At 48.3% G+C, this 17,236-nt stretch overlaps 1 protein-coding gene across 1 annotated transcript in view; it reads right to left on the bottom strand.

Annotated features, from left to right (window-relative positions):
* Window positions 1–17,236, bottom strand: part of LOC119978154 — a 512,568-nt gene that overhangs the window by 128,481 nt on the left and 366,851 nt on the right. Inside the window, exons 125-130 of the mRNA XM_038819593.1 lie at window positions 15,250–15,418; window positions 12,575–12,787; window positions 10,111–10,281; window positions 9,614–9,751; window positions 2,338–2,387; window positions 1,313–1,433 (exon numbers count right to left, since the gene is read on the bottom strand). Coding sequence (XP_038675521.1) covers window positions 1,313–1,433; window positions 2,338–2,387; window positions 9,614–9,751; window positions 10,111–10,281; window positions 12,575–12,787; window positions 15,250–15,418 — 862 coding nt within the window. The remainder of the gene's footprint in view (window positions 1–1,312; window positions 1,434–2,337; window positions 2,388–9,613; window positions 9,752–10,110; window positions 10,282–12,574; window positions 12,788–15,249; window positions 15,419–17,236) is intronic.

The raw sequence follows: 17,236 nt of genomic DNA, 5'->3' as shown, positions 1-17,236 counted from the left end.
TTAAGTGGGTGTAAGTGCCACTTTGGATGCAACTGTAGCACCTGCCCTCCTATTTATGGCAGAAACTCCAGTGTTATGGGGAGGGCTTATTCAGGCTCCTCCCTTATCATCACACTTTCAACCTCTATTACATCCTTGCAAAGGCTGTTTTGTCTCCAGTTAATTGGCATGCTAATACCAGAAACACCAGTTTTGCTTTCAGGCCTAGGAGCAAGAGTGCTTCTTGGTATAATTTACTGGCAAGAAGTGGATAAAATTGTGTTTATCAGAAAATCCATAGAAATAGCCAAGACCTGGCATAAGCTGACGGTTGTTTTGATTTCCAGCTGTAGTTTGGTGAGAGATGAGCAGAATCCCCAGGAAATTTAGTCTCATTGCACAACAAATATTGCAACATTGTTCCAAAGAGAAACATTGGGCTGGATTTTATTGTCCTCCCACCGGGCCTGTTTTCAGCAGGGGTGGGGAGAGCATTAAAATACAAGGGCTAGATAGCCCAACGTCTTTCTTCCCATCCTTAATCTGTACCTCATAAAACAATAGACGATTGGGTGCCAAAATAATCAATTACCCACCACTTTTAATAAAATAACTAATGGGCAATTGAGCTAGTTAAAAAACAAACTAGCCAAATACTACGCAATAATATGGTTGACTAGGGAAAGCAGTTGGGATTGGGAAAGTTGTTTTTTCAATCCAACTGGTTAAAAGGCAGGAAAGGAGGAAGGCGAGGTGGAATGGTTCTTCTATGCAGTGCCATGTGTGCACTGGGGGCACTGTCCTCCTCCAAAATTTTACTCCCCCCACTCCACCCATTGTCATTTCCTGCCAGGCCACCAAAACACACCCCATCACCCTCTTTACCTCACTACCTGATCTCTCCTCATCCAAAATCTCCAAACGTACCTAACTCTGGTGACCATGTCCTCTTAATCCCAGGGTCTTCTTACAGCCGCAAAAGCACCCATTACCAAGTTCTAGTTCTGCTGGGACTGCTAGAGTTGATGGTCAGCGGGTGTGACTTCCTCTTACTGAGGAGTGGAAATGGCAACCTCCCCTCCTTAATGCTGCGCAGTCTTGTTAACGTTAGTTCAGGACCAATATTTCTTCCTTCTTCCACGTTTGGGAGAGAGAATGGGAGCAGGACCCCCCTCCCCCAGTAAAAATAGAATTCTGGAACTAATTTGACCACCTAGTCTAATCTGAATGACCAGCTAACAAAGTACAGCCTTTAAAAAATAAATATTTTTGCAATATTAAACTACAAATGAAGAAAACATTCCTCCAATGTGATTTTTGTGAATTATCTCACCTGACTTGCATCAAGCACGGCCCTTTTACCCTTCATTGATCTAACAAGCTGAAGAAATTCATCAGAATTCAGGTCCTTCACTGCTCCACAACTGAAGCCTTGTAGGACAGTTGGTGAGAATCTGAAACAAATAATAGTATTATTAATTCATTTCTAAACACCTACCGTCTCCAAACAGGACCAGGTTACAGTAATACCATCTAGCTATGACTTTTTAACATAACTTTGTCGGACTGGCAGTCAGCGTTGGATTGCTACTCCAAACCCACTTAGCTGCACTAAAATTCTTAACTGACTGTCTCTCCCAGCTTTCCTGACTCAAGCCAGTGCGATTCAAGCAGCGTAGCGGTCCCTGGCTCCAGTGTCAAGCCCAAAAGAAGCAGAGTGAAAGAGGACACAATCCCTTTTTTTATAGCACTAGTTGCAGTAAAGTAGGGAAGTTTAAAGGTCCAATTGAAAATAACAGGCAAGAGAGGCGGTAAATGTCTAAGGAAGTGAAAAGGATGTGGAGGGTTTGGACATCCGGGAGTTGGTGGGTCAGATGTCTGGGGAGGGTTGGGCATTTGAGGATGATGGTCGGGTTGGGATGGAGGGAGGGATTCCTCTGGGGGTTTGGAAACGTATGAGTGTCCCTTGCGGGGTTCAGACTGGGTGTTGAAAATAGTTATGCTAAAGTTATGCTTTATTTCTTCTAAACTCTTTCAGAGCAACATTTAGTGCAACACTGACAGAACCATACAAAGTTAACGATTTAAGTTGCTTTGTCATGGGGAAGTTAGCGCTTCTGGACAATTGTCGCATAAACCCTTACCTGGGAACTCCCAAGAGGGATTCTCCAGTACATCTTTGGGATACCCCCCAAATCCGACACTGGGGAGCCAGGAGGTTATAGGCCAATATTCTGCATGGACTATATTCCTTTACATGAACAAAAGCTATTTTACAAATAATGATGAAGACAGACTGAGAGATATAGATTTGAAAAGGCATTTTAAATGGCTGAACAGAAGCTAAAAAATACTTACGTTGTATAATCTTTATTCTTTGTTACAATGCTTTCAAAGAATACAGCAGCCTTAAAAGGGAAATGACAAAATATTACTCTGCAGTGCAAACTACTTTTGGAAAATTGTACTAGTAAAGGAGAATGGCATGTAATTTAATGCAGTTAACTAAGGACAAGCATGGTGTAATTATACAAACTCATTGGTACTTGTGATGATTGCACTTAGATTGGTACTGAGCAAGTACAAACATTGGGTGGTTAGGCCAACAGTCACTGCATTGTCCTAAACTGAATTGAACTCCCTCATTTTGGAACTGGCATAAGAATTAGGAGCAGAAGTTGGCCCTTCAGCCCTTCGAACCAGCTCTGCCATTCAATCAGATCATGGCTGATCTCTTCCTGGTCGCAAAGCCACCTCCCTACCTGTTCCCCATATCCCTTTAACCCATTTTTTAAAATCAGAAATATATTTATCTTCTTCTTGAAACCATTTAATGATTCAGACTCCACCACACTATGGGGCAGCAAATTCCACAAAGCCACCACCATCTGCGAGAAGTAGTGCCTCATCTCAGTTTTAAATCTATCGCCTCTCAACCCGTATGTGTGACCTCTTGTTGTAATTTGCTCCACAAGGGGGAACACTTGGTTTACATTTACTTACCAATCCCTTTTAGTATTTTATATACCTCGATCAGATGCCCTCTCATCCTTCTAAACTCCAGTGAGTATAAATCCAACCTGATTAATCTCTCCTCGTACGGCAACCCAATCATCCTCGGAATCAATCTGGTGAACCTCCTCTGAACTGCTTCCAATGCCACCACATCCTTCCTCAAATAAGGAGACCAAAACTGGACACAATACTCCAGATGTGGTCTCACCAACACCCTGTACAATTGCAACAATACTTCTCTACTTTTATGCTCCAGTCCTTTTGCAATGAACATTCCATTCGCCTTTCTTATTACATTTTGTACCAGCACACAAACTTTCTGCAAATCATGAACAAAGACACCCAGATTCCTGTGCCCAGATGCATTTTGAATCTGCTTTCCATTTAGATAACAATTTGCCTGTCTAATTTTTTGGCCCACCTCACACTTACCAACATTAAACTTCATCTGCCAAGTTTTGGCCCAATCTCCTCGTCTATCTATGTCTGTCTGTAAAATCTGTATCTCCTCTTCACTGCCTGCTATCTCACCTATTTTAGTATCATCCACAAATTTTGCTATGTTACACTCTGTCCCTGCTTGCAGATCATTTATATAGGTTGTAAACAGTTGAGGTCCGAGGACTGAACCATGCAGAATCCCACTAGTTACAGTTTGCCAGCCAGAGAAGGACTCATTTAACCTGACCCTCTACTTTTTGTCAGTCAGCCAATCCTCAATCCAATCTAGTATTCTATCCCTAACCCCCTGCGATCTTACCTTCTGGATCAATCTTTTATGCGGCACCTTGTCAAACACCTTCTGGGAGTCTAAATATACCACATCCACAGGTTCCCCATTATCCACCAGGAGGCATGGAGGCAGTGGGCGCAGGAGCAGCAGGAGACTCTCCAGCGCTGCTTCAGGGAGCTTAAAGCGGAGCTGCTGGAGCCATTGAAGGCTTCAATTGACAAGCTGCTGGAGACCCAGACGGCCCAGGGGGTGGCCATCCGAGAGATCCGGCAAAAGGCCTCCGAAAGAGAGGACAAGACCTTAGGCCTCCCGGTGAAGGTGGCGATGCACGAGGCGCTCCATACAAAATGGCAGGAGAGGTTCGAGGAGATGGAGAATCGGTTGAGGCGGAAAAATCTGCGGATCCTGGGCCTTCCGGAAGGGCTGGGAGGAGTCAGACATGATGTTAAATTAAATTAACATGGCCATCATGTTAAATTCGCTGATGGGAGCTGGGTCCTTTCAGGGGCCCCTGGCGCTGGAGGGGGCCCATCGAATATTGGCAAGAAGACCCAAGCCGAATGAGCCGCCACGGGCGGTGCTGGTGCGGTTCCACCGGTTTGCTGACCGGGAGTGTGTGCTCAGGTGGGCCAAGGAGGAGCGGAGCAGCAGGTGGGAGAATCTGGTGGTGCGGAATTACCAGGACTGGAGTGCGGAGATGGCAAAGAAGAGGGCCGGGTACAATCATACGAAGGCGGTGCTGCACAGGAAGGGAGTAAAGTTCGGCATGCTACAGCCGGCGCGTTTGTGGGTCACCTACAAGGACCGGCACTTTTACTTTGAGTCCCCGGAGGAGACGTGGGCCTTTGTGCAGGCCGAGAAGTTGGACTCAAACTGAGGGCTGGGTGCAGGGGTCTGCATGTAACTGTGTTATATTTTGAGGGGGGGTTCTCTGTTTAATGTTGGTTCTTTGTTGTTTTCAGGTTGGGTGGGGCACTGTTTTCTGCTTGGGTTTGTTGGATGGGCTCAAGGAGGGGGGCAGACCTGCAGTGTGGGGGGCTGATGGTGTGGAGGGGGGTTGAGGCCCCGTGAGGGGACCGGGCCAGTAAAGGGAGCTGCTGTAGAGGAGGTGGGGTCGGGCAGGTGGAAAGCGCGGGCTTTTTCCCGCGCTCAGGGTTGAAGGGGGCGGGGCCAGAGCTGGGAAGCAGGGTTTTTTTTCCCGCTTGAGAGCGGGAGGGGGAGGAGGAAAGCCTGCTGGTGGACACTGGGGAGGAGGGGAAGCCCGACGCTGGGAGGAGTCGGAGGAGTGGCCTGGGTCAGCAGGAGTCAGCTGACTTGCGGGAGTACAATGGAGGGAGCAACGCAGCTAGGGGGATCCTAGCTGGGGGGGGGGGGGGGTACCGGGTTGCTGCTGGAATGGCCAAGAAGGAGCTGGAGTAGGTGGAAGGGGTCGGGATGGGGGTCTGCTGCCGTGGGGAACGGGCTGAGCGGGGGGCGTGGTCACGTCGCGGGCTGAGGAAGGGTAATGGCTAGTCGGCGGGGGAGGGGGGCAGGTAGCCCCCTGATCCGGCTGATAACATGGAATGTGAGCGGACTGAATGGGCCGGTCAAACGGGCCGCGTGTTTGCGCACCTGAAGGGGCTGAAGGCGGATGTGGCCATGCTTCAGGAGACGCACCTGAAGGTGGCAGATCAGGTTAGATTGAGGAAGGGATGGGTAGGCCAGGTGTTTCATTCGGGGCTGGATGCAAAAAATCGGGGCGGTGGCGATCCTGGTGGGGAAGAGGGTGTCGTTTGAGGCGTCGAATGTGGTGGCAGACAGCGGCAGGGGGTATGTGATGGTAAGCGGTAAGCTGCAGGGAGAGCGGGTGGTGCTGGTCAATGTATGCGCCCCGAATTGGGACGATGTGAGTTTCATGCGGCGCATGTTGGGCCGGATTCCAGATTTGGAGGCGGGGGCCTGATAATGGGGGGGGGGATTTTAACACGGTGCTGGACCCGGCACTGGATCGATCCAGATCGAGGACAGGGAGGAGGCCAGCGGCGGCTAAGGTGTTGAGGAGGTTTATGAACCAGATGGGAGGGGTGGGTCCATGGAGGGCCAGGGAATTTTCATACTTCTCTCATGTGCATAAGGCCTATTCCCGGATTGATTTTTTCGTTATGAGTAGGGCGCTGATTGCGAGGGTGGAGGATGCTGAGTATTCGGCGATTGCCATTTCTGACCATGCCCCGGTGGACCTCGAGCTGGGGGAGGAGAGGGACCAGCGCCCGCTTTGGCGTTTGGAGGTGGGGCTGCTGGCAGACGAGGAGGTGGGCGGGCGGGTTTGAGTATGTATCGAGAGGTACCTGGAGGCCAATGACAATGGGGAGGTCCGGGTGGGGACGGTCTGGGAGGGGCTGAAGGCGGTGGTTAGGGACGAGTTGATCTCCATTCGAGCCCACAGGGAGAGGAGAGAGCAGAGAGAGAGGGAGAGACTGGTGGGGGAGATGGTGAGGGTGGACCGGAGGTACACAGAGGCTCCGGAGGAGAGATTGCTGAGGGAGCGGCGTAGTCTCCAGGCTGAGTTCGACTTGTTGACCACCAGAAAGGCGGAAGCTCAGTGGAGGAAGGCACAGGGAGCAGTGTATGAATATGGGGAGAAGGCGAGCAGGATGCTGGCGCACCAGCTCCGTAAGCGGGATGCGGCCAGGGAGATTGGTGGAGTTTTTTTTTCTTTTTAAAAAAATTTAGAGTACCCAGTTATTTTTTTTCCAATTAAGGGGCAATTTAGCATGGCCAATCCACCTAACCTGCACATCTTTGGGTTGTGGGGGTGAAACCCACGCAGACATGGGGAGAATGTGCAAACTCCACACGGACAGTGACCCGGAGACGGGATTCGAACCCGGGTCCTCAGCGCCGCAGTCCCAGTGCTAACCACTGCGCCACATGCCGCCCATGGTGGAGTTAAGGATAGGGGAGGGAATGTGGTGCAAAGGGCCTAGACATTAATGGGGTCTTCAGGGACTTTTATGAGGAACTGTATCGGTCCGAACCCCTAGCGGAGGAGGGGGGGATGGGGCGCTTCTTGGACCGGTTAAGATTCGCGAGGGTGGAGGAGGGACAGGTGGAGGGACTGGGGGCGCCGGTTGAGCTGGAGGAGCTGGTCAAAGAGATAGGGAGCATGCAGTCGGGGAAGGCGCCAGATGGGTTCCCGGTCGAATTCTATAAGATGTATGCAGACCTGTTGGGCCCCCTGTTGGTTAGCACCTTCAACGAGGCAAGGGAAGGGGGGGCTCTGCCTCCGACGATGTCTCGGGCGCTGATTTCCTTGATCCTTAAGCGGGACAAGGATCCCTTGCAGTGTGGGGCATATAGGCAGATCTCACTCTTAAATCTAGACGCCAAGCTGTTGGCGAAGATCTTAGCCACGAGGATAGAGGACTGTGTGCCGCAGGTTATCCACGAGGATCAAACGGGGTTCGTGAAGGGGAGGCAGCTGAACACTAACATACAGAGGCTCTTGAATGTTATAATGATGCCGGCGGTAGATGGGAAGGCGGAGATAGTGGTGGCATTGGACGCGGAGAAGGCCTTTGATAGGGTTGAGTGGGGGTACTTGTGGGAGGTGTTAGAGAGGTTCGGATTCGGGGATGCATTTGGAAACCCTGGGAGTGGACAACGGGATGACGGCCGTCTTCCAGCAACTACAGACATAGTTGGAGGAGTCCATCGCGTCCAGGAGCAGGGACTGGTGCCGGTCATGGCTGCCACCCAGGCCGACACCGCATGCGTGGCGTCCGCAGTGGAGGCAATGGGTGCAACGGTTTTGGCCATTGGTCAGGTTCTGCAAGGCATGGGGCTTGATGTGCACACGTCATCCGTGGCCCAGGACAGGGCTGTCCTCTCACAGGCAGCCATGTGCCAGAGCCAATTGGACATTGCCACCGCGCACCGTCAGGCCCTGTCAGGCTTGACGATTTTAAACCTGAGCCTCGCGTGAACGCTTCTGTTGGAGACAAGCAGATGGCAGGATCCGAGTGCTGTGATGGTGTTGCTGTTATAGTCCAGGAGCTGGCAGGCTGCTGGAAGGAACTTGGGTGGCTTTTTGATGCGGTTAAAATCCACCTGTGAAAGAAGATTGACAGAAGCACCTGTGTCCAGCTTGAATTGGATAGAGCATTGATTAACTTGCATCACCACACGCCATTCGTTCGCAGAATCCACAATGAGGATGGGCAGGCTTCGTGATGCTGTTGGCGAGGAATGTTCACGCGTGGTGATGATGCCCACATGCCAGGGTGGCTCCAGGCAATCATCCTCCAGATCTGTGATACTGCCAGGATCTGAATCCTGTAGTCCGTGCTGTACATAGAACATAGAACATGCTGTTGGCATCACGGTGCCACAGTTCGGACACGTCGTGACATCGTTACGCTCCATGCGCCATCGCACATGCGCAGTGCGGTTGGCAGACATTCGCACCTACGCAGTGTGTTGATTGGTCGCTTTGTTATCCCATTCGCATCGCGCATGCGTGGGGCCCTGGGAAGAGCGCGCAAAATAGTCACTTTCATCAAGGCTGAGATGCTGCATCCGGGCGATGGCCTGCACACTCTCTGCCTCGTGGGAGGCAAGTTTTTCAGTTTCAGCCTGAAACTAAGGCATTTGATTCTATTGGACCTCCTCCACAGAACCGACAGGGAGTTCCCTTCCGGTTCTCTGGCACTTGGTAAACCCATCATGAATTTAAGAACGTTTGAACAAAACAACTGCTCCATTTCTTCCTGTACAATTTCTGTTTGTTCCATATGGAGCTTACACGCTCTCCCTATTGGAACACAGCTCACTAAACTAAATCTACAGAGCTTTAGTACAATTTGGAGAAGTCATATTTTGAGGATCAATTGTGCAAAAAAGTACTGTTGGAATTTAATCTAATCTAAAATCACATAGCTCAACAGCAGAGTACTGGTAAGCCTTCAGTCATTTGAGCAGTTCGTCCCTCGAGCATTGTTTTTTATTTAATCTAGAAATGAGTTGGAAGTATCTGGATCTCCATGGACAAGCGCCAATGTGATGTTCAAACTGGCGGTTCAAGAATTAATTATGCCCAGCAGGATCATGTGCTTGCCTAGTTTAGGTATTGGAAATTGGGAGTCTGTCACAAATAAATGGTTGACTTGGCTCCAATCCTCAAGCCCTATATGTGTTGACTTCCAGCCATTCTGATCTCTTGAGAAATTCTACTCTTCAATCCAAACTAATGGAGAGGCTGGTTAGTCATAAAACCACTGGCAAGCACGTATTTGAGTTCTCCCATTTTATGCAAATACCAGGAGGTCCAGGTGAAGCATGGTGAGCAGCATAATTCACCCAAAAATATAGGAGTCATTACCATATCATGAACACATTATACTACTCTTCAAACTAAAAATAAAAATTACTGTTCCTCAAGTTGGAGAAACTGATATTCAAATGCAGATGTTTGCCTCTCTGGAACTGAATCATTGTTGGCACTTAGTCCTGGAAAAATAAGCATGAGATCTCATGCCTGTTTCCAAAGAATACTTTCCAGCAGCTGTTGCTCCAAGTCTTAGTTTCTTCATCGGTTGTGGAACAGGAAACTACCTTCAGCACTACAAAGACTCATACTAGCTAGCCTGATATTTTGTGTCTCTGACTCCAGGTTTACTCATCAACTACTTAATCCTTATGTGAGGCACTTCGGAAAATGGCCCACTATCACTCACTCCAACAAATCCATCTCATAGCTTGGTTCTGATTTTCTCACACTGGCCAAAGAAAATACTTACATCACACAGACTAGCAAGGAGAATGTTGCACATGTGACTATTGTGATAAAAAATTTCAACATGTTTCTTCTATGTGTCAGCTTCGCAACTGAAGAATATGATCACTTACCTGACTGGGCACCCATGGTTTATTATTGACATCATTAAGACTTAGTTCTGAGGTCAGTAACACTGATGGGATCTCTTTGACTAGCTTATTTGGAATCTTCCTCACTCTTCTTGAAGGATCAGTTTCAGTCTGCAAAACCTAGACAGGAATAAAAAAGTTTAATTTGAGAAATTCAGTGCACTCTCTAAGCAGGAGTTCGGGATCAATACTGTTATAGTTTCCCAGCCACGATGTAACAATGTGCAAATACAGGCAGCAATAGTAACTAGATTTGAGATGAAATGAAATGAAAATTGCTTATTGTCACAAGTAGGCTTCAAATGAAGTTACTGTGAAAAGCCCCTCGTCACCACATTCTGGTGCCTGTTCGGGGAGGCTGGTACGGGAATTGAACCGTGCTGCTGGCCTGCTTTCAAAGCCAGCGATTTAGCCCTGTGCTAAACCAGCCCCTAATTTAATTTGAAATTTCTGATGCCATTAAGACATATTATGCTCACCTTCAAAACAATAATCTGCTGTGTTGTTTGTGGTGCTTCTAGAATATTTCTGACAAAAGTAGGGCTGGAGGTCACATCAGCAAGAATTGTGGGTTCAGTACTTTGAAATACATTGCTTGGAACACCAGCCACCAAGGTTCCAAGACGGATCAGAATGTTTTTGTTATTGAACTAATAAAAAGAAAAATGAAAAAATAAATTCAAAGCTTTCAAATAGACACTGACAGCAATTTTAACTTTGAGCCAAACAGGCAAGCCATGTCAGCTTTCCCGCCAGGTGAAAACCAGTATGAAGTGAGTTAGGAAGCTGCAGAGGGCCTCCAGGAATGGTTTCTATTTTGTGGAACCTGGAACAGAAGGATTGCATCTCCAAGTCCACATCAAACTTTAGACTTCCTCAGCCTTCCTGATCACTGCACCCTGACACAAGCACCTCAAAACCCTCTTTTTAATTAGTGAGCTGGCTGGCATCAGCTTTCTGATCAACTCTCGAAGAGTAGTAGACGAGAAATATGTTGCAACAATAGCCAGAGGTTTAGGTCACCAAGTCTCATATTGCCAGAAATTTTCTGACAAATAAACTGAATCCAGTTAACAAGATACCCCTCCCCTTCCTTTTTTTCAAAGGTGTGGGTAATAAATGCTGACTCCCTGCACACCTTGTGAAAGAATATGGGCAGAATCCTCAGTTTCTGAGACTAAGTGTTGACGACAACGCAGAATTTGTGGACTTCCACGACAGCAAAACTGGCACCGCACCTGGACTGGTTCAGCTATTGTTAAGGGGCTAGCACCAGCACCACGTGGAACACAATTGATTCCAATGAGAAAAAGGGTGCGATTCTCCGATGCCGATTCTCCGGCCAAGTTTCACGCCGGCGACGGAGGCCGCTCCTCGCTCTCTATCCCCCCCCCCCCCCCCCCCCCCCCCCCCCCCCCGGGGACTAGGAGTGGCATTTAAAGAAACTCGGTCGCCGGGCCTTGACGCTTGCGTCAAAGTGGCGCGCCGAGAATGACACGACGGCGGCGCCTAAGTGACGTCAGCCGCGCATGCGCAGGTTGGCCGGCTCCAACCCGCGCATGCGCGGTTGCAGTCTTCCCCTCCGCTGCCCCGCAAGACGTGGCGGCTTGATCTTGCGGGGCGGCGGAGGGGAAAGAGTGCGTCTCTTGGAGACGCTGGCCCGACGATCGGTGGGCACCGATCGCGGGCCAGTCCCTTCCCGAGCACGGCCGTGGTGCTCGATCGCCTCTCCACCCCTCACAGGCCCCAAACTTACCTTTCCCGCTATGTTCACGCCGGCAGCGACCAGGTGTGGTTGCCGCCGGCGTGAACAGGTTGGGTATGTCAGGCTGCTCGGCCCATCCGGGCCGGAGAATCGCCGGTCGGCGTGAAAAACGGCGACCGGCGATTCCGCGACACGCCATTTTGGGGGGAGTGGGAGAATCGTGGGGGGTGCCAGGGCGGCGTGTCGTGATTCGCCTGGACCCCCCGCGATTCTCCCACCCGGTGTAGGGAGCAGAGAATCGCGCCCAAGATGTGGGATTCGCAGTTGTGCGATTGATACCAAGGAGGCTGACAAACTGCAGCCGCAGAAACACACTTCACTCCCCACACACACCATCCTAGCCAACAAGATGGCAGTAAGATGCGTGGCCCCCACGTTTCACAGACACAGAGCTCGAGACCCTCCTGGATGCCATGGAGGAGAGGCATATGACCCTGTGCTTCCGGCCCAGGAAGGGGGCTACCAGCCACTGCCATTCGCCGTGCCTGGGTTCAGGTGGCAGAGGCTGTGAGCAACTGTCGGAACCGGCCAGCATTGCCTAGAAAACTACACGACCTCCTAAGGGCAGCCAGGGTGAGTAGGCAGTGCTGTGCCCCTGTCACAAACTCCATCCCACACACCTGAAACCTGACATCCCTCCATCCAGAGGGCAACTGAACCCCCACCCTGCCCCACATGCCAGCACCCATACCAGCCACCATGGCCACTGAGGCCACCAGCTACCCACACCCTGTGCTGCATGCATAGGACTATCTAACACTGTCGTTTTCTCCCCCCCCCCACCTTCCGGAGAATATCAGGTCAGGCCCGCTAATGACATCCAAATGGTGTTTACTGTACATGTGTTCCGGACTGCATTGATGCTGCTGTTGAGGTCACGTAGAAAAAAAACATTTGCTGTCAAATCGGCATCCGCCGCAATTTTGGAATCAGAACCGATTCTCCGCCCAATCGAGTTTTGCAATTTTGGCATCAGCCAGCGGAGAATCCCACAAAATATTTTTTTTTAAACTGATTAGAAAATCCCATAACACTACAGCTGAGAATTTCTCAATGCATCAAACTACTTTTTGTAAGTGTACTAGATATCACTCAAAATACAGCTCATTCTCTGTACAGTACATTTCAGCGTTGAATACGATTACAAAACTTTTGTTTCCTGTTTACTCAGATCTTACCTCCAAACCACTACTAGATAACTTGGACACAATGGTTCTGGTTTGGCCAAGTTTCCATCCTCTGACATTACTCAAACTTGTCAGAGCTCCCTTGAAATTGTTCGGAGCAGTTTCTTCAATCTGTGACACTGACATTCCAAAAGCTGTTTGTTTCAAATTGTTCAAAGTGCTGACTGAAAAATTGTCAATTTTACTCACTAATGATTTAGAGAGCTGCAAGAATTAAGAAAAGGAAATGTCATTAAAACGAGAGACTCTTTGAACAGAAATGTGGCAGATATGCCAAAGATTAGAATGCAGCATTTGGTTCAACTAACTTTGGTATCAATGCAAAAGATGACAAGGATTGATTTGCTATTTTCCAACACCTTTATGAATCTCCTCTGATCACCAGTTAAGAAGGCCCAAACCCACACTAGGGTATTTAGAAGGAGGTGTTACAAAGGGATCACAAAGAATTTAATATCAGATTTATTTTTATCTGGTTGTTGGTTGTAAACTGTCCCTTGGGAATTCTTCATTTTAACTCCATAATTTGCTCGGAGTGGCAATCGGCATCAGATTTCCACTCTGTGCCACTTACCTCCGCCAAATTAATCTGTGCCTATCCCTCCCAACCTTTCGTTTGAGGCTGGACAAGATCCTGGCAATCTCCGAAGCCCGGCATCAACGTCTAAGGGAGTCAGATTGAAGGACACAGCCCCCTTTTTACTGCATTAGGTGCCACAAAGCAGGTAAATTTAAAGGTCTGACCGAAAATAACAGGACCTGGAGAAAGAAAGTGGATAAGATTTGGGGATGTGGGAGGGGGTTGGACTTCGGTAGGGTTTCAGGTCAAATGTTGCCGAGTTGAGGGGAATCAGGGAAATTGGAGGGTGGGGGCATGAGGAGGGTCAGAGGTCAGAAGAGGTAGAAGATTGGAACGGATGGCGGGGTTCAGAGACTGTGGTAGGGATGGCGTGCATCTGATGCCGAGGTGGGTATGGGAGGATCAGACATTGATGGGTATGGGGATTGGCGGCCAGGGAGGTGGGTGGGTGGGTGGGGGTTTCAGATATCGGGGGTGGATCAGGTCAGAAAGGGGATCTTACACCAGTGGATGGGTCGGGTTAGAGGTGGGGTAATCCCATGGGGGGGGGGGTTGGGAATACCATGTGGTTAGTCAAATTTTGTGGAGTCCACTAGGGGTCGGCATTGGGGAGGGGGGGGGGGGGGGGCAGTGCCAGGGAGAGTTGGTCTGGGTTTTTAAAAAAAACTATTTTTGGATGCTTCCCAGTGCAGTGCAATTACCTAGCGGGAGTCAGCACTTCTTGACAGGCCATGCAAATGCCTACCGGGGAAGTTCCAAGAGAGATTACCCGATGCTGGGGAGCCCGGAAGTTACGGCCCTGTATTTCTTTCTTACACTTGTTTAAAAATGTTTTCTGTAGTCATTCACTGACACTGAGCTAAATTCTAACCTTCATGTAGGTAAGCAACAAAGCAGAAAATACATCAGGGAACTGTTCCATTAGTTCCTCAGTTTTTGCCATCACTTGTAGGATTTATTGCTCAAATAACAGCAAATATGGAGTAGGGTATTCCAATTAATTCATCTTAGACTTAAAAAATGTAATTAACCCAGCCTTCTGGGAAGAGAGTTCTACATCTCTACCACCTTTCTATGAAAAGCCCTTCCAGACTTTACTCTGAAATGGTCTAGCTACAAGTTAATCAAAAATCTGCAACATTGTTATCCAGGAACTTGTACAACCTTTACCAAAGGACGGCAATTACTAGATCACCTTGACGTTTTACTTTAACATAGATCAGCAGCGAGTATATAATAGGTATCACCTTCTAATGTTTATTGCAAATGACAGATTATTAAATAAGGAATTGGCAAGTTGTATTGGGACTGAGCTCACTTTACTCTCCAATATTTGATTCTCAGTTGTTTTTGGAAAAAGTATAGGCCGGGATTTTCTGGCTTCATCATGGCAGAACCTGCAATGGGAGATTCAGTGGCCAAGCCAAAAGTCCACTGACTTTAGCGGGCACTAGATGATCCCAGTGGCAGGTGGTTAGAAAATCCTGCCCAATGTCTCTGGCATTGAAGGCATACTGTAAGTGTATGGCTATCTCTGGGATAATTTTGGCCTTGGGTAATTGTACAAACACATGATATTGACTAGGCCAGGCTACACTGACTTTAATTAAAACTAAAATCAGGAGAGATGTTTAACAGGCAGCTGATCCAATATCACCAATTTGTACAATTGATCATTTCTTCCGGTGCCTGCAGGTACATTGAGGCAGAAAGAGCACATATTCATGTCCCATAGCTAGAATTTCCTGTGACAGATTGCTAGTCTGTCACCACCCAACCTCTTTGGCCACATTATGAACATATATCCTTTTGCCATTGAACCTGGAGCCGCCAGCTCAGAAGCAAGGATACTAGTTCTCCAAATTGTACAACTGCCAAAAGAAAAATTACTTCAGCTTTCTCTCTCTCCCATCCCATCCTGAGAAAATCAATCATGTGTAGTACTAAGTGAAAGTAGAAAGCCTCCAACGGTTTGATCATGATCATTTTACACAACATGTATACATGTGGCTTGTTCACCTGCACAGTGGTATAAGCAAAATTACCTTTTCACTCGAGCTTTTGAAGATGATTTTTTTCCTCTTACCTTGAACTGTTCATCAGTTATTTGAGGTAATGTGTCACTTGTTGCGTTGGATGTTGGGCTGAACTCACAAACTTGGTTTATTCTTTCAATAACAGTCAATGTTTTCTGTCCATTCAAGGATTGAAATGCCGCTGTGTCAGCAGTGAAGCAAATGAGAGAGCCTGGAATGCTACAAGAAAATGTTTTAGATTATTGATAAATTTTTCAGAACCACAAATTATCAGGACTCTACATGTATACATTTAACAGGAATCACAAATATACTACATTGTAGTTACTGAGAAACTGCTATTTCTAGATGTTGGCCTTTATTTGAAAGAGAATGGAGCGTAAAACAAGGGATAGGATCCTTGCAGTGCAGAAGATGGCCATTCAGACCCATCAAGTCTGTACCCCACCCTATCCCTGTAACTCAGAACCTAACCAGCACATCCCTGCACATGGGGCAATTTAGCCTGGCCAATCCACCCAATCTGCACATCTTTGGAATGTGGGAGGAAACCGGAGCATCCAGAGGAAACCCACTCAGACACGGGGCGAACAAACAAACTCCACACAGAGGCCGGATGTCCTATCAAAACTATACAAGGCGCTAGTTAGGCCAAAGGTTGAATACTGTGAATAGCTTTGTTCTCCTTACCTGAGGAAAGATATACTGCCATTGAAGGCAGTCCAGAGAAGGGTCACTAGATTAACCCCGGGAATGGAGGAATTTTTTTATGAAGAAAGGTTGAGTAGATTGGGCTTGTACTAATTGCAGTTTGGAAGATGAGAGGTGACCTTATTGAGACATATAGAGGCATGACAGCATAGATGCTGAGAGAATATTTCCTCTTGTGGGAGAGTCTAGCACCCGAGGGCATAATCTCAGCCGGTGAACACTTCAGCAATCAAGGGCATTCAGCCTCTGATCTTCGGGTAAGCGTTCTCCAAGACGGCCTTCAGGACATGCGACAACACAGAATCGTCGAGCAGAAACTGATAGCCAAGTTCCTCACACATGAGTACGGCCTCAACCGGGACCTACGATTCATGTTGCATTACATTCAGCCCCCCCTCCCCCAACATCTGGCCTGAGCTTGCAAAATCCTACCAATTGTCGTGGCTTGAGACAATTCACACCTACTTAACCTGTGATTATCTCTCTCTCTAGTCACTCCATCTGGACCTGTAAAGATTTAATTACCTACAAAGACTTGCAATCAAAGTATCGTCTTGCATCATTGACATTGTCTATATATGTGTTTCTGGAACCCACCTCTTCATTCATCCGAGGAAGGAGCGGCACTCCGAAAGCTAGTGATTGGAAACAAACCTGTTGGACTTTAACCTGGTGCTCTAAGACTTCGTGCTATGCCCACCCCAGTCCAACGGCGGCATCTCCACATCATTATCTCAGAGTCAAGGGTCACTCATTTAAGCAGGGATGAGGAGGAATTTCTTCTATCGGGGGACAGTGAATCTGTGGAATTCTTTATCATAGAGGACTGTAGAGGCTGGGTAATTAAGTATGTTCAAGGCTGAGATAGACAGCTTTTTATTCAGTAAGGGAATAAAGAGTTAGGGGGATAAGGTGGGAAAGTGGAATTGAGGATTATATCAGATCAGCCATGATCTGATTGAAAGGCACAGCAGATTGGATGGGTCAAGTAGCCTACTTCTGCTCCTACGTCTTATGGTCTTACAATCTTATGCAGCTGGATTCTCTGTCCCGCCAGATTTCTGGTTCAGCATGCCGGCGGGATGCTCCGTTTCGCTGGCTGGTCAATGGGGTTTCCCATTGTGGGGCAGCCCCACGCTGTCGGGAAACCCCCGGGCTGCCGGTAAAATGGAGCATCCTGATGGCGGAGAATCGAGCCCATGGTCTTTCAAAAAAATATTTACACTAACTAGATTGCTCATTTAAATATCATCATCTGGATCGGGCTGAGCATCGCAGACCGATGACTCCGGCGGGGGCTTTGTGCTGGGCACAAAACCCTTGTTG

The sequence above is a fragment of the Scyliorhinus canicula genome, chromosome 15, assembly GCF_902713615.1.
Source record: "Scyliorhinus canicula chromosome 15, sScyCan1.1, whole genome shotgun sequence".
NCBI classification, from domain to species: domain Eukaryota; kingdom Metazoa; phylum Chordata; class Chondrichthyes; order Carcharhiniformes; family Scyliorhinidae; genus Scyliorhinus; species Scyliorhinus canicula.
Note: the sequence above shows the minus strand (reverse complement) of the source record. Positions and strands in the feature narration are given on the sequence as shown.